The sequence below is a fragment of the Branchiostoma floridae genome, chromosome 3, assembly GCF_000003815.2.
Source record: "Branchiostoma floridae strain S238N-H82 chromosome 3, Bfl_VNyyK, whole genome shotgun sequence".
Lineage (NCBI taxonomy): Eukaryota > Metazoa > Chordata > Leptocardii > Amphioxiformes > Branchiostomatidae > Branchiostoma > Branchiostoma floridae.
Window position 1 is genome coordinate 23,274,456 of NC_049981.1, and position 17,795 is coordinate 23,292,250.

The window sequence follows — 17,795 nt, forward strand, 5'->3', positions numbered from 1 at the left end:
AAACACCCGATGTGCCATTTAGCTACTGGCGAGGTCTTTGAGTCATGCCTCAAAGGAAATGACGTCACAGACCATGATCACTTGTAGTGACTTTAATCAGTGAACCGGTCATTCAAGGCACAGGCACTTTTTTGTTGCACGACTTTCGATCAGGCTTTTTCAGAACCGACCGTCGACAAGGACTATTGACGTTTGTGGCAGGGGCTATAATTAATAGGTGAGTACTGTATTAAAGTACTGTAGGGTACTGTAGTAAAGTTTCTGCACAGATAAAACAATTCCATTGAATATGTGGCAATATTCCTCATTCCGACCCTGGTCCCGGTCGCAATACGTTCACGACAGCATCCCGATAAATCCAGTCTCGTAAACGGTCGCGATCGTCAGCGTTGCCGAGTATGAACATATACATATACATATACTGTATATATTATGCTCTGTCACTTGAAGTGTATTAGCACACTTTGTGTGCAGACTGTGGTATTTTTTTCATGACGTAGTTGGCGAGGAATTAGTTCTTAGTATTTTTTTATTGTAAGCGATAAGGCGTCGACCGTTTGGAATGACGACATCCGTTTGCGACACGGATAACCGCTTCGGTGACCTTGTGAAATGCACCGGCGTGACTTGTGTGACAGCTATATACTAAAACATTGATGATAGAAATTTAAGAATTACACATGCAGTGACTTGGGATCGACTTGAAAATGAATGAATGAATGAATGAATGAATGAATGAATGAATGAATGAATGAATGAATGAATGAATGAATGAATGAATGAATGAATGAATGAATGAATGAATGAATGAATGAATGAATGAATGAATGAATGAATGAATGAATGAATGAATGAATTTTATTGCTCAACAATCGCACAGGGTACAATGTATGGCAACCAATAACAACTAATAGCTATACAGACAATAGTACTAAGAGGCTACATACAAAACAACAACAAAACATTATCGATAACAGTACAGTTATGGATGATTAATCTGGTCTCGCATTTGGAATACATTATAAAGAAACTGGCCTACGTAGACGGATATATGAGTTGAACATGAGAGCAATACATGGAAAATATCGATATCGCTTTCTGTACCAGCGAGAGAGATGTGTGTTTTAGTTCTAATATTCTTAAACAATGTTTCTCTCTCTTTACTGTAAGTAGGACATTTCATAACAAAGTGGAATTCATCTTCTATATCTTCATGACATGTAGGACACAGTCTCTGAGTGGGAATGCATCTAAACCCACAAGAACCTTACAAAATTCAAACGAATCTATGCACCAATACAATTGCATAAAATCCTGACAATATACAACTGCCAACTTCACATCAACCTAAACCTACGAACTGGGAATGTTCTGTCATTCGATTGGAGAGATAAGTCAACACGACTGTAATTTCTGTCAACCTGAGAGATCTGGATGTGTGAAGTCGGACATACATTTGGTGCCATAACACAAGGCTATTCTGCTGGAGGCGCTTGTCTTGACATGGTTTGTGATGTCACAAAAGGTGTGTTTTCAAGGCGCCATCATTGTTTATGTTGCCAACTCTCCTATCTCTCCTTCAGAATGGATATAACCTTGTCACGTTACGTACTTATCATAACCTGCTCGGCTGGTTTGGTCGCACTATCTTTGGGACAGTCATCTATGATGGGACAAAAGCGCCATTCAGCGGAGTCTGGCGATCATACAGGTATGTTTTTTTACGATGAAAATAAAGTGTGTCTGGCCAGGCTATCTTAAACATTGTGTTTTTGAAATGTACCTGAAAACAAGGTTATGTTAATCATAACTTTTGCAATTTGTGTGCTTTAAGTTCTCTCAGAGGTAAAATCATTCGTCATACTCTCAAACTTTGGCATAGTAGTAACGGCAATGAATTTTGCGGTTGTAATATGATAAGGAATATTATTTTCAGCAGAGTTCTCCTCTGGCAAGTATCACGACTACATCATAGTTGGCGCAGGCCCATCCGGGCTACAGCTCGGCTACTTTCTCCAGCGGGCCGGGCGAGACTACCTCATCCTAGAAAAGGGGGACTCCGCCGGTACCTTCTACAAGACGTACCCCCGTCATAGGAAGCTGATCAGCATCAACAAGCGCTACACAGGCAAGACGAACAAGGTAAGATAAACATCATACAACATATCCACTGAAATGTTTAAACAAGAACTTAATTCAAAACAAGATTAGGACGTTACAGCATGAGTATGAAACTCACCTGCCTAGTAGGCGCGCTTTCCAGCGCCTTGAGTTACAGAAATCATCAGTCAGAACCACCTCTCATCGGTCGTTTCGTCCCCTAATCTGAGACGGCCTCTAGGCGGGGGGACAGCAGAGTGGACGTCTCCATTCTGCTTTTCTGCAACTCTTCCCTGACTACTCCTTTGTTCCCCACTGCGGGTCTTTCCTTTGGCGGCAGTGTCGAATCGATTCTTTTTTTTTTCATTTGTGTATATTCTAGGAGTACAACATGCGCCATGACTGGAACAGCCTGCTCAGTGACGACGAGACTCTGCGCATGACGCAGTACTCGGAGGAATTCTTTCCTAGTGCAGACATCTACGTACAATACCTGAACGACTTTGCGAGGAAACTGCGACTTAAGATACAGGTAAGCTTCACGACAATAGTCACTAAACTTTGCCACCCTTACGAATCAAAAGATAATGGTATAGATAAAGTGGTGGAACCTTCCATCCATATCTTTCCTGCTCCAAAAGAAGAAATCAAACCTAAGCCCACTTGGTTTCACAAAGCAGTTTTGTGTCAACATTGTCGGTATTAATATATTGAATAAGAGAGAGTATATACTAGATATATGAAGATTATTGCTGTTGTTGTTTACTCTCCTCGATATGTTACTAATAGCACGGAGTCAATGTGCAAAGAATCTGGAAGACGGGTAACAAGAAAGAGGGCTTCTATATCCGAGATCAGCACGGCAATGTCTTCACGTGCAGGTTGGTGTCATGACGTCAACTTTAGCGACAGATGTTTTACATAGGAAGAATTACAGAAGAAGTAAGAATTCACACAAGACAATGCATCACCGTGTTATCTTCATCCTGTAGGCTACAGTCAGCGAGGAGTGTGGTAAACCTTTGGGCCCGGTAACATATGTCACGTGATCATCATACCATCCCAAACTTTAAGCATTCTTGTGATTGTGTAGTACAAATATAGCTGTCTTTATCCCTGTCGGTGGTTGGTTCTGTCACAGTCTGCTTGACAAATATGCGACATTAAAATAGATGGACAATCTACGACAAATATGACTGCATCGCTACACATATCCAATTGAACGGTGTAGTTTTTCTTTAGAGTCTTAAACTTTTTCATGGCACGCTGTGCTCGTTTGTAGCTTGTATTTGCCTTTGCAGGTATCTAGTCGTGGCGACGGGGATTTGGGTTCCAAACGAGCCTGACTTTGTTGGAAAGGAACATGTCACAGGGTACGAGAACATGACACTGAACCTGAACTTTTACAGGGGGAAGACGGTCCTTATTCTGGGGAAAGGTAAATGTGTTCAAGTGTATTCTTATGTATCGTTTTGTAGAGTTTGCCGAAACTGAAAATTTGAAGTTGTTTTAATTAAGGGAAACAAATTGGGGTGGTTTTTCCCCAATAAAATAATTCCGTTTCTTCTTTGACTACTTTTTATAGGAATATCAAAACCCTTCATGGCTTTTTTTATTTAGGAAATTCCGCGTTCGAAACAGCTGACTACATTCAACCCGTGACTAACTTCGTCCACCTGTTCTCTCGGTCTCGAGTGAAGCTTGCCTGGGAAACACACTATGTAGGTGACCTCAGGTAGGAGATTTTAGTTGTAACAATGCAAAATGTTTGACTTCAAATTTTGGTCCAGGTAGAGCTAAATGAGAGGATTTACTTTCTATATTCTTGTCTTGAATTGAATATGAGACAGAATACGTCTACATCATTACAACATAGTAAACAAATGTGTTAAACTAAAAGTGATCGCACACAACAAACGGATAGACGAACATTGAAAAATACGTTTTTTCTGTCATTTCTTGGCGAAAAATTCGAACTCGAAGATTGCTCTATGATACAGACGCTGTACCTGGACACCGTTCTGTTCATGTTCTATTCAGTATGTATGGCCACCAGGCCGGCGCTAGCTAGTCAAGCCCTGATTTCATTTTGTTGTGTTTCTTTGTATTTATGTATTCTGTATGATGTATAATGCCACAAAAAGTGAATTTTATGGATGACGTCCCCTGCATGCAGATCTAAATAAATAATGAGATAGATAGGTAAAAAAAAGATGGCTACAAATATAGATACCATAAACGTTTTGAGAAGAATTGAAGCAAGAAAACTTAGCTATAGTATACTATCACAGCCATTCATTCCTGTAGCAACATTTACAACAAGGTTAAGATATCGCGCATGCTTACACTACAAAAATTTTGTGCCGTCTCAGGTTCACTTGAGTAAGCATATGACATGGTCAATTTGTTTAGAGACAAATAACGTTACATCAGAAGGGGACAGGTGTATTGTTTTTTCTTGCTGTGGCTACACGCGGAATGTCTGGTTACGCAATGTTGTTGTGTACACACGCAAAAGCAATCAATCACGAAGTGCAGGTTTGTCACGAAAGGTTGTCTGTGGTTCAAGGCTACATGGTCGGATGTTCAGAAGACTAAATCCACGTGCGAATGGTGTGCCGAGCCAAAGTACGTCAAATAATGAGCAATAAGGATGAGCCATGGAGCTCTCTGAAATTAAATTTAGCACTTGCCTTGTAAGCCAAGGCCAAGAGCACAGGCCTTCCGACGAACACGCACTTGGCGCCCAAGGCTAAGGCCCTTAAAATGTCGGCTCCTGTCCGCACCCCGCCATCCATGTAAACTTCCAGCCTTTCGAACCCAGCCAGCGGGGTTCGTTCACTGCGTCACTGTTTTGCTATTTTCTCCGAGTTTTCATAATTTGGATATTTCGTAATACGTAAAAGTATGACTTTGAAGACGACTAAATATACAAGAAGTAAGTTCTTTATCTCTGAAATTCGTTGAGTATCTTTCGAATCCCGCAGTAACGCAAGTTTGACGCAAGTGCATTAAGAGTGCACTTTACTTCAGGAAGAACGTATTTTGTTTGTTACGGGAGGCAACACGCAGATATGACTAATGGCATGTGTTGTCTTCCCCTCATGAAGAAATTCATTATGATTTTGATAGTTATGTTTAACAAACAGATACACAAATTTGTGCTGATGCTAAAGATTGGGCATTTTCAGGGCTATCAACAACGGTTTGATTGACACCTATCAGCTCAAAGCTCTGGATGGCGTCCTGTACACGGACATCAACAACATGCAGGTCATCAAGCATGGCGACCGGTTCAGTGTCAGACTGGTGAACGACACAGAACACAGGGGACTGCACGATAACTTCGCAGCCAGGTCCCCGTATGACGTCATCATCCGGGCACTTGGCTTCCACTTCGACGCCAGCATTTTTCACAGGTTAGAAGCTATCTTGGTCTGAATCCGAACCTTCTAGGCAATATCTTGGTATTTAGTCTATCTATTCATTCTATTCATTTAAAAGCTGGTAACTTTCCATTGTATTCTTGCATTCTTCATTATACCTTTTTACAAATAATTTTGAAAGAATTGTCAACGTAATTTTGATATATCTATCCTATTGTCTATAACATTAGCCAGTCCAGAAAGTGACAATAGCATTGACATAGCCTAGTATAGTGCTGCTTGAAACCGTTTTAAGACGACGGAGTTTATAGAAAAGTGGCTAGGCGGCCGTTTATCTAACCTGACCTCTGTTTTCCTGACTCCAACTCACCTACCAAATATCACGAGGGTCCATCCACATCTTCTTGAGTTCTGCTGATAGCTGACAAACAGTTCATACACACACGCACACACGCACGCACGCGCACACACACACACACACACACACACACACACACGTGGCGCCCGTGGGCAAAAAGAAAAGCAAAACTCGCTCAATAACCCTCTTGTCGAATTGATTACATAAATTAATGCTGATGAATACTACTTCTTTACAGGAGCATCATTCCTAAGCTTGGCGAAGGTGAAAAGAAGAAGTATCCTGCCATTAAACCAAACTACGAGTCCATGAACGTGGAGGGTCTGTTTTTTGCTGGCACCAACACTCACTCCCTCGACTTCCGCAAGTCTGCTGGTGGTTTTATTCACGGGTTTAGATACACAAGTAAGCAACAGCTTTTCACTTGGTCCAGAATGAAAGCTTGAAATGTTTGAAAAAATACTACATTTTGTACAAGTACAAATTTCGGATCCAAGAAGAGCAACAAAATAAACAATACCATCAGAATAAATCTTATGTTTTCTTTCTCTATTTCGATAGTAAAATATGATCTTTATCTACCAAGACATTCTGTCTTGGATATGGCGTTATATTTGTTACAACGAACTAAGATAAACGTGTTGTTTTGCTACCTATGTTACAGCTCGTGCTCTCCATCATCTTTTAGAGTGGAGAAATCACAAGGTGACCTCATCTTTTTTCTTCTGTGTAGTTTTTCATTGAAAGGTCAATACAGTCGACGTACTATCTCTTTCCTTTCTTTACATTGTTTGTTTGTAGCTTATTACAGATAAAGAGATCCACATACTATCTCTATTTACAGATTCCATGGCCTTCTACAGCGCTCCGTACTACCCAGGTCATGAACACGCTTCTGAAGAGAATGAACGAAGCCTCAGGACTTTACCAGATGTACAGCGTGCTGGGAGACATTATCATCGTCAATGAGTAAGTTATTTGCATTTGTAACAAATTACTAATCGAATTTGCCAGCATTTTTCATTAATGTAGGGAAGTCGTATAATTTTGTGTAGTATAAAACTTGACGATTATTGGTATTAAATCTATTGCATCATACAGCAGTGTAAAAAATGACTAGTGATAAAATCCTATTGAAAATGCATAACACCTCGTAATTTCGCTTAAAAGTGAAAATATAAGCCTTTTGATGCGAGGATATACATTTGGTCACGTTTCACATTTTTTTGGCGCTGCAGCAGCGACACCTATCTGCAGTGCAAAATAGATCCAGTCATTATTGTTCGAGGAAGGTGACGAACAGTCGCCGAAACATCGGCTGTTGTTGTTAATACCTTAACTGTGAATAAAAAAAGCTGTTATTCTGAATTAACATATTATTTGTATATTTCGTCTCAGTACTGGCGCTGTGTACCTGGAGGAAGTTCCGGTCCAACTGCTGCCACAACTTGAGACTGCCACAGGACATCTAGCTCCCAACAAAGTCATTGTCATGGTGATGGAGTTTGGTAAAAACTTTTCAGGTATGGAGAACTCAATTTTTTCTCATCATCATTTATTTCAGCTCATTTGCGACAAAATTATGAACAATTTGTTTGAAGAAGTATCAGTTGTTCCTGCTGGTAACGTTTACGTATTTATGTATTTCTTTGAATGTTCCTTTTTGTTTTAGGCCCCGGTACAGATCCATTGCGACGCGGCACTGCAACCACAGTACCCAAAAACGCACACTTGGCAGGGTTCCTTCATCCTGTGCTTTACTACTACTCACACTTACCCACAGGTACCACATCCAATAGTAGCCCTTATAAATTCTTGTTACACGTACCTCCTCGAAAAATGTAGGTTTTGATTTGTGTGTGTGTGTGTGTGTGCCTCTGTCTGTGTGTGCCTGTGTGTGTGTGTCTCTGTGTGTGTGTATGTGTGTGTGTGTGTGTGTGTGTGTGTATGTGTGTGTCGGGGGGGAGAATTGTTCAAGTATGATTATTAATTTTTTCATCTATAACAAAATCATCATCATCATCATCGGTCGTCGTGATCACACATGTTCGCACATGTTTACACACGACGGGGTGTAAACATAACAAAATAAGGAGAACGTAAAAACTAGTCTACGTTTTCAGAACTCAACTCTATGTCCTGACAAAAAAGGGGTTAGGGTCGGTCAGATAACCGGAGACACCGTTTATTTTGCAAGGCCTTGCTTTTTGTGGCAACGCCTCAGACGCGAGCTTAAAAGTATTTTTGTTTTTGCCTGTAGATGATGACATGCTACGCCGGCCCTCGAAGTGGATTCTGCCTCGACCAACCAGGCTCCACCACGTCATCGAAGACTTTCTGTTCGACTTCAGCTCTCCAGTGAGTCACGTCCTGCATCTGAGGCGGTTCTTGGACACTGTGTTTGGATATGACACAAGGTATGTCGTCTGGTGAAAGTTCATCATGTCCAAGAGACTTTTGAACTTTTGATTGAAAATATCTGCTTCATAATGGCCAACTCAAATTGAATGGCAGAAACGTAAATTGGGGTTAGACATACAGGTAATAAGATGTCATATGGCAAACAATTTTATTATTGAAAGGACGATACACCGGGAAGCGAAAACAACATTCGCGTAAAGTGTTTAGGTTTACTTCTCATACAAAATATTTTCGAAATCAGTTACCTTATCAATGGTATGCTCTTTCGTAGCTAGTGGTCACACATATAACTTCCATTAAATGTCATGTTGAAAATCGATGAGGCTATACGAAAATCTTTATTTTCCAGAAACTACTTCGCAGGCTCGTGTTTCAAGATGGCGATGACCCACACCAGTGTTCCCAAGACTTGCCAGGACCAGTACCTACGCGGTGAAGGGTTAACACACGCCAGCCACTGTGAAGCCTCTGCTGTCACACAGTCCACTACTAAGTAACTTCGACAGCTGAAGCCCAAATTTGTTATTTTAACAAATCTGAATGTCTAAACCCTACACTATCTCATCAATATAGATTTCTCATATAATTTTCCAAACAAATGCTTCTACATATCTTTTAGGATATTGGATAGACATTGCTGAACTTGGCCTGCTATTAGAGTGATAGTTAAGAAGTCTCCAGTTCACAATTTATCATTGTGACCTCCATTTTTTAAATCGATGATGAATATCAGCTATGCACAGTGTTTAAAGTCCTTTTTTGCTGTGTCACTGTATAACGTGTATAGTTTGCGTAGCTAAGCTTTTCAAAATCTTTTATACGTCGCGATACAGGTTCGACATATCTACTAGGTAATATGATATGCCAAATAGCATTTACTCCAAAATCCTATTGCTTGAATAACAACTATTTGGCGATATTAATCCATTATCTATGAGTCAGTAATACATACATACGCAGATTTATTATATATTATAAATAATAAGAAATATGTTACATTACCCTACATTTGTATACAGTTACATGGTGCAATGTATGGTGATTTTTACGATTGTTGGAAATTAATCTACTGTACTGTCCTTTCTACCATCACGAAAGAAATGGCCACCTAATTCCACCCTAATTCATCCGGCTTTACAAACAAAACGAAAATGACTCTCCTCATAACATCACAAAAATCTCCATAACACAGAAAAGGTGGGATCCTTCGTCTTCCATTGTCTCAGAAAAAGAAGTCGAAGCCAATACGTTAGAATTTAGAGTCAGCTTTTAGACCAGAGCAGATACATTCTATGCCCTTCCCATGTTATCTGCATAAGGCCCTCGGATAAGCATTTGCAAGCAACTTATCATAAAAACTTGTACTGTAGTACCAAATGAGACGAGTATATACTTGTTCACGTTACAGATTTACGGAGAAACAAAGACTAAATTGATTGTAAAATGGACATTGCCCGATTAATACTTGCATGTATGCTGTATGCATGTTAAATGTATGTACCAACTACTTGTTACATTACATGTACATCACATTACCATCACTCTCATTTTATAAATAAAGTGTCCCATGATATTCCAATATGCATTCACTTTGATATGATAGAAATATATAATTACTAGTGATATTCTTTGTAAAAACGACGAAAGGTTCTGTGCATTGTTTTCTTTGTAAAGCCATGCTGATTTGATTGCATGGATGACTTCTTTGCGGTCATCAATTTTTGGCCGTTTTCAAAGGAAAAACAAGTTTTCAACCACACTGTCATCGTCATCTGGTCGTGCTAGTTGCAATACCCTCTACCAGTTACGCCTCACACGACACCCATCTGTTCGTACTACGTATTCCTACATGGCAACCAAGCTGCCGTTGTTGACCTTGGGTAGCCTGACGGGTGTGGAGGTAACGTCGTTGCGTTTGGCGGCGATTCTCCGCTGTCTCCTTCTTACAGGGGCCGCTCTGGGATGAACTATGAATTGTGTGAAGAAGGGTCACATTAGTCATAGTTTGCAAAATCTAAGTTACGTATCACGGACCACAGAAAATGTATGTTTGTTTATTAATTGTTTCAGCTGTTTACAAATAGCCAGGGCTGCCAAACTAGCCACGGGCTATTGACAGGGGAGAGAAAATACACGTTACATTTAAAATCACTAACATTAGCTTAGAAGCAATAATGGTTACAAATTTTTCATATATTCATATCTATCATATATTACAATATATACACGCTAAAAATCACATAGCATGAGGTAATACATTAAGTAACAGAGAATGAATCTCCGAGGGAGAGCCAGGCTTTGGCTTTGAAGGAGAATAATGTGGCAGCTGTTTGTATTTCACATTGAAGATTGTTCTATAACTGAGTGGCTCTGTGGAGGACATTATATTACGTATCACGAGTCATATTGCAAATATATATATTTTTTGTACATTTCATTTTTGAAAGGCAGCTTACCGACTCTGTTGTTCTCGGATTTCGCGTCCGAATCGCTGCTCTGTGCGGTGTTTCTTCTGTGAAGTCGCGCCTTCTGTTGTGAAGTCGTTCCGTCTTCGTAAGTCTTGACCTTGAAGGGAAGAGATTTGGGCGGACCCAGCTGCAGTTCCGGGTCCTGCAGATAGCGGCGCGCCTCGCTGGGCAGCAGAAACCAGCGGAACTTCGATCCGTCCTCGTCAAACTCAAACGGGTTGTCATGCAGCTCAATGCCGAGCTCCTCCTGGTGACAAAAGAACAAACTGCAGGGTAAATGTACCGTATGGCATCACTTATGTCATGTCCATGTTATTAAACACACTTTGACGGGGGCGATATCTAGTCTCTACTCAGACTCCGGCCTGGTCGAATAGTAATAGGGGAATTTGGCCCAGTTAGGAATAAAAGCCTGGTAGGAGTTAATTGGCCGAGGAGTAAATTGTCCGACCGGTGGTGTCTGGATAGACTGCAAGATCCTGCAATAGACTGACTGAAATCCCATGGCAACTTATTTGTCCCTATTTGGCCGGATTCTTCTCTTTTTTCCCATCCAGTTGACAAGTCTGATTGAAGACAATGCGATATCACCTTTCAACACCGTTGCGCAAGTTTGTTAGGCCAATATCTGAAATGATTTCCGAAATTATACGCACCAGTTCTTTGTTTCTCATCTCTGCCGAGTCAAAGATCTCCTCCGCCATCTTCAGACAATCCTGGTAGTTTGCAGGTGGCGGTTTTTCCGGGATGGACGTAACGGAAGTGTACGTCATCATACCGGAAGTGTAACTGACGGAATCCAGACCCGACCGTTTTCCCCTCCGGCTCGGCCTCTGTTTGTGGTGAGATCTGTGTTTCCATTCTGCCGTCTCTCGTTTAAACGTGTACTGGGAAATGATATTGCATAGTTATGGTCTTACCCTCATAAAGATAAGCCTGTTTCTCAAACTATACGACATGTCAAGGGATAGGTTAAGGTATCAAAAGGAGTCTCTTGTGCTAGCCAAGTAGAAATTGATATTAATAGTTAAAAAGTAAAACTAGGGGGCCCAAACCTATACCACTTACTCTCGGCATCAAGAGCTGTCTACCACTCAAAAATCAAAGTCGCAGCATGTCCAGTACTCGAAATATCAAACCCGGAAGTTCCGCTGCAGTACCGTAACAGGTCGCTACCGTAACAGGACCCAAAATCTATTCGTTTTCAGGTCTCATCAAGACCTACCAACATACCGAATATGAATACAATCCATCCAGGCGTTCTCGAGTAATGCTGGTCTTCTACAAACATAGATACAAACGCTACCCAAAATATAACCTTCTTGGCGAAGGTAATAAGGAAGTGTGCTAGTTAGTGAAAAGTAGCCTATGCAGTGCGGTGTGGGGTTTAGATCAACTGAAACACAGTTTGTTTGCGTTCGTCTTTGAAATTGTGTTGTGGGAACTTTTCTAATATGTAGGGCTTGATAGGACGATGTCAGTGTTGTGACGTTACCTGCGGTAGAAGTTTCCATCCGTGTTCTGCTACCATGGCAACGGCTTTGAGCACGAAATCTATGCACTCGTCGTCTGCAAAGTAGATCAGATTCAGCCTAGCGACGCCAGGTCTACGTGAGACAAAAAAACAGCAACATGGGCGTTGTGTCCTTCCACAACAGAACGCTGTTTTTATAGGTCTTAGAATTTTCTTGTTTATTAGGAAATTTCTGTCAAGTTTAAAATAACGATGGTAAAAGAGATTTTGTGGACTTTTAATTACGAGTGCGATCTTATTGATTTATAAGTTCCTGATAAAAGTGAAATGTTGCAGGTATTTCTGCGAACGTTCTTTGTCGTTATAACTAAACGACTTACCGAAAACAAAACAGCTTACACTAAGCAAAACTTTACGTCTTGGACCGCATTTGTTACTAGCGTCACATACCTGGAGTGCGCAACAGAACCTAAATGTTGACTTGTTTGTGTACAAAGTAACTTGCCAAGCTGATGAAACAGTTGAAGAACTTACCGTAAAATCTCGCGAGATGTGGCCTCTCCTACACTTATGTCGGAAGAATCTGCCTCAGGTCTGTTGAAAATTGTAAAGTGCCACTTTTACTTTTCTAAACTTACAATCCACTGACCTTACGTCACGCAGTTTTAAACTATTTTCTCACAAGATTGTGGCTATTGACAGGATCGTCCTGTCAACAGTAGAAAACTTTGCACTGTTGACAGGATCGTCCTGTCAACGGTGCAAAGTTTTCTAATGTTGACAGGATCGTCCTGTCAACAGCGCAAAGTATTTTTTTTTACTCTTGACAGGACGATCCTGTCAACAGTGCAATTTTTCCACTGTTGACAGGACGATTCTGTCAATAGCCTCAGGCTTTTTATAAATCATGGCTGGGTGGCAATATTAAGAGGCGGTCGCTAAACTAAAAAACGGCTAACATGAACAATGCAAACACCACAAGGTCGGCAATAAAAGTTAAAGTCATTGCCCATGGCCAAGTTCGGCTCTGGCTAGAGTTGACCAAAAGAGGAGTCAAAACTAGAAAATGACTGACTAGATGTTCATGTCAATAAGACTACCATGCTTTCCCTTAAAAGCCTGGGTTTGTTTGTTTGTTTGTTTGATAACTGTCAGATCGTCTGGACTAACTATTCCTTCATGCATGTCAATTTCCACCACATCTGTCACTTGTCACAAATTTTCCTAGTGTTTCTGGAATGCAACCGTTCCTCTTTATAGGGCGGTATCAAAACGAAAACTTTGCATGCCATGCCCAGACAGCTAGCCACGAAAATGCGTGCTGTACAATTTCTGGATTCATTGGACACAATACTACAACTTTAGGCTCGCTACCTGACAGCGTTGCCAAAATAAAATCGTCAACAGTATGACATGACCATAATCTCTAGGTAGATTTACCGGTGTGTGGCATAAGATATCAAACCTGACCAAGGAGTGCCCATCGGGTGGCTGATGGAAACTCCATGGCCGGCTAAACTCGCAGTCCTTGGCCAGCTCTGACGCTATCTACTACCACCGGTAAATCGGGATTAGTCAATTGCACACCCCATTTGCCAGCGCATTTCGTTCAATTATTAGAATTGTGCAACAAAGCGAAGTTATTATTTGGGGATTTCGTGCAGTTAATAGAAGCGTGCGATTATCTGTTGTGCAATCAACTGGCTCCTACTCTAGTAAGACAGACATGCACTGAACAACTCTTATTTTTGTCTCACTTTTTCCCAAGCAGAAGAGATTCGATCATCGATGTCATCTCGTCGCTTAAACCCAGAAGATCCTGAAAATATATCAAATCGATAAAAAGTGAACATTTGATTTGCGTAGGTCACGATTACGAACTCTTGCGGTTTACATTAACATCATCATATTATGAAAATGATACCATAATTTGCTTCTTACAAACATCGTTGCTAGTTAACCTATGATATGCTAAAATTTGACAGGATGGAATAGAGCAGTAAAATAAAAGCACACCAGATACTTAAACTGACCTGTATGTAAGGCCCTGCGCATGCGCACCCTCCCCTGGCCTGAATGCCGAAGACATCGTTCAGCAGGGTGCAGACGTAGTTATGGTGCAGCAGCAGTCCGGACTGCGCATGTCTGATGAGGAAGGAGAAGATGGGGACCCGCTTGGCCCGATGGCTGCCGACCAGAATCAGGTTGGGACAGTGGGACCACGTGCTGAAGGCTCGCCTGTGTAGAAGTGAAAAATGACGGTTTAGAATCAGGTTGGGACAGTGGGACCACGTGCTGAAGGCTCGCCTATGTACAAGTGAAAAATGACGGTTTAAAGTGAGGTCGGGACAGTGGGACGACGTACTGTGTACAAGTGAAAAATGACGGTTAGTAATCAGTTTTCGTTATAGAAAGCTTTACGGACACGACAAAAAGTACAGTGATATTCATACACGGTCTACTATAAACTGCCAAAATTGGTATACAGGAGAAGTATCAGAATTCTACTGACTAAAAAATATTGAATGACAAAAAAAATCTACTAGTAAGTATACAAACGGGTAGAGCTAAACGTGCCATTTTTTTTCTAATTTATTATAAAGCAAATCATATACTATTTTTATGATGTTCTCATGCAGCTTGTAAATACTTAAGTCCCTGCTATAGGACAACGCCCCTGCCATGTTGGACCGTACGATTATTGACCAGACTTGACGGACCTGACCAGTTCCTCCTCCCGCCGGACGATGTTGCTCGGCCCGATGGCCTGCTTGAGCTGGAAGGCCAGACCTGCCCGGATGCAGCCCACGATGTTAGGCGTTCCCCCCTCCCACCTTTCCACCACGTCCTTAGTGTATATCTGATGCTGCCTGGTAACCTGTGGTAGAGATGTAACCTTGTTGATAAGGTCGAGGATGATCTTGAAAAATGGTGCATGACTATGATTTATCTACATTACATTGCTGAGCAAGAATAATTGACAAGAAAAATAAGACAATCAGAGAAAGGGCACCATTAACGGAATCAACCCGCGATATTTTGCGTGCATGTCCAACAATCACTCACATCTCCTAAGTAGCCTGAGCTACTACACCGATTCTACCAAATAAAAATATTTCTATGATTCTGGTCAATAAGACTCTTTGTACTATTGACAAGAACATGTTGTCTAATTGCCATACCCATTTCAATTTTGTATACAGCTTTGCAGTGCGACTTTTTTGCTTACTTAACGGCACTGGAAAGCTGGGCAAGAAATAATGACATTATAGAAAAGAAGGCACGATGTCGGTGAAAAATATCCTCCCCACGTGGCACGACAAACAAAACAAAGTACGCTCCTAACTCACAAAGAAAACTGTTCCACCACCACAAGGCTGAGGCACGACGCTGGTGAAGAGATGTTTCTTGGCGATGAGCACTCCCGGCGTGCCCGGACCTCCCACCAACTTGTGAGCGGACAAGACGATCGCGTCCTTGTAGGCCAGGTTTTCTTTCTCACCGGCAGATGACAGTCTGTAATGTTCAATATACAAGTAATGACAAAGAACGAACCTTGTTACTATTAAGAGAGCACAAATCAAAGAATCCGGCAAACATCAGCGTGATAATGGAGAGGTCTGTACATTTAAAAAGATTTGATTTAAGAGTGAGTATTCCGCATTTATACGTAATGATCTATGTGAATTAATTCACTTTGTGTATATGGCAGCAATTTGTATGGCATAGGACATACCTGTCTGCTGGTGGATTCATGTCTATGTCAACATACGGAGCTGTGAAGTACATCAAATATACCAAAGTTATTGTACAAAGTATAACCTTTAATGTCTTTATCGCATCGCATGTCATGAGCTCGCAAATTCACGAAAAATCGAGCTCACTGTGGAAGCATCTCTTCTCCCTAAGTCAGAAACAGCGAGCTTCAGCAAGCTTGACTAACTGACCCAATAGACGAAGCAGGGGTTACGAGGCTGCATCTACAACCTCCACCAACCCAGGCCTTTATTTGTCTAATTTGCTCATGCAGATAGAAAAAAAATATATTAGTGTAACTTCAAGTTGTCCTGTAGACATCTGTACCTTGGAGTTGAAAGCTTCATATAACAATGGATTGTACACGTTGATGCTACAACAGACCCCTTTAGTTCTTACCAACATTCAAGACAAAAAAACAACTGACCTGTGGCAGCATAGTCAAAGATGGCCAATGCTCCGTACCGGTGCAGCAGGGTAGCGACCCGCGCTGTGTCTGTCATGATGCCTGTCACATTCGAGCCGGCCGAAAAGGCGCCGATCATGGGATGGCCACGACCCTGCCATGTCTGAGAGGATGTATTGTATGTACGAGAATCGACACAATGGTCATAGCTACTCGTTTATAAAGTTGTTTCACAGTATCTGTATCGATATAGCCGGTATAACCGCCCTTCAGCGTAACACACCAGCTTGGCAGGAGCGTGGCGCCGCAGCAGCTTGTTATATTACACTGAACGGCCTGTCACACCTAACGTTTGCTCATCATTTGTTTCACTAGCTGAACTAAGAGAACGTTTGGTTTGTTGAAGAAGGCAACGTGATTCTGAGAGTGCACATACGTACAAGCAGCTTGCATTGGGTTGTGAATGTTGCAATCAGTGTGACTGAACTTTCTGCATATAATCTTTGTAAACCAAAGAAGCATTTGAGTCAACATTATGAAATCGTACTACAACGTACGATTTCATAATGTTGGCTTAAATGCTACGCCAGTTAGCCTTTAGAAGGCAGGTTAACTTCGATGAGCAAGATCTACGACTTGTCAAGTCTTCTATTCTTTAAAAACATGAGCAAGTACAATCTTCACCTTCAGTTGGTTGTCCAGCTGCTTGAGATCTAGCAAACCCTGTGAGTTCTCTTCAACCCTGACCACCTGTATTAGCGATAGAAAAGAAGGCATTGTTGACCCGCCCGACATTGTGTAAATATAGATGATACCTATTTGATAGATGATACTTATTTGAAGTGTGACCTTATCTATAAGCATCATCAACAGTCAAAGGTATTATGTTGACCAAGACACAGACCTTTGGAAGGTATACAGCTACAGTTAAGCATCAGCGAGTTTTAGTATGTATTGTAGCGACCCATCAGATGGCAAGTGTCAAACTAATATCAGATTATGCTTCAAATGACATTTGACCGACCTCCGGTGTGAGCTCACGCCAGGGCAGCAGGTTAGAATGATGTTCAAAAGGACCCACGAAGATCACCTGAAGGATTCAACAAAACGTTGCAGTTTGTAACGATACTCGGAACACGTCGTATACCAATATATGTACTCGTAAATGCTAACAAAAACGCAAAGAAGATGGTATGTACATGTAGACCCGGTGGACAAGGAATAACCAGGCTATACAGATATATTTGTAGATTCTTACCGGTGGTTTCGTAAATTTCATGGTGCTGACCAGTGTAGTTAGAGCACCTGTACAGCCATTTCCGGAGAAGATGACCACGTCATCCGGTCCAGCGTGCACAGCGTTATGGATGATTTTCCTAGGAGGACAGTTCCGTATCAGATAAAGTCGCCAAAACACTAGTTACTC

The 17,795-nt window shown here is 41.4% G+C and overlaps 2 protein-coding genes across 3 annotated transcripts in view; one reads left to right on the forward strand and one right to left on the reverse strand.

Moving 5' to 3' along the window:
• Positions 1–132: 132 nt before the first annotated feature.
• LOC118411629 (FAD-dependent oxidoreductase domain-containing protein 2-like) lies at positions 133–9,445 on the forward strand. 2 transcript variants are annotated; one of them, XM_035814104.1, is made up of 15 exons: positions 133–217; positions 1,584–1,711; positions 1,937–2,142; positions 2,483–2,632; positions 2,890–2,981; positions 3,402–3,538; positions 3,721–3,835; positions 5,292–5,519; positions 6,083–6,249; positions 6,509–6,549; positions 6,689–6,813; positions 7,243–7,367; positions 7,517–7,627; positions 8,105–8,261; positions 8,615–9,445. In XM_035814104.1, the coding sequence occupies exons 2-15, from the start codon at positions 1,585–1,587 to the stop codon at positions 8,760–8,762; spliced, it is 1,929 nt and encodes a 642-aa protein (XP_035669997.1). In that variant the 5' UTR covers positions 133–217; position 1,584; the 3' UTR covers positions 8,763–9,445. The 2 variants fall into 2 exon arrangements, with proteins under 2 accessions (XP_035669997.1, XP_035669998.1); XM_035814105.1 differs by having other exon boundaries at positions 1,940–2,142.
• Positions 8,804–17,795, reverse strand: part of LOC118411628 — a 38,408-nt gene continuing 29,416 nt past the window's right edge. The window contains exons 17-19 of the mRNA XM_035814103.1: positions 11,390–11,620; positions 10,722–10,980; positions 8,804–10,232 (exon numbers count right to left, since the gene is read on the reverse strand). Coding sequence (XP_035669996.1) covers positions 10,111–10,232; positions 10,722–10,980; positions 11,390–11,620 — 612 coding nt within the window. The 3' untranslated portion in view covers positions 8,804–10,110. The remainder of the gene's footprint in view (positions 10,233–10,721; positions 10,981–11,389; positions 11,621–17,795) is intronic.

Bases quoted from the DNA above. Each gene is read 5' to 3' on its own strand.
- LOC118411629 (XM_035814104.1), top strand. From the start codon at position 1,585: ATGGATATAACCTTGTCACGTTACGTACTTATCATAACCTGCTCGGCT. The intron at 6,250-6,508 runs GTAAGCAACAGC...CCTATGTTACAG, and splicing joins TCACGGGTTTAGATACACAA to CTCGTGCTCTCCATCATCTT. The intron at 7,368-7,516 runs GTATGGAGAACT...TTTTTGTTTTAG, and splicing joins GTTTGGTAAAAACTTTTCAG to GCCCCGGTACAGATCCATTG.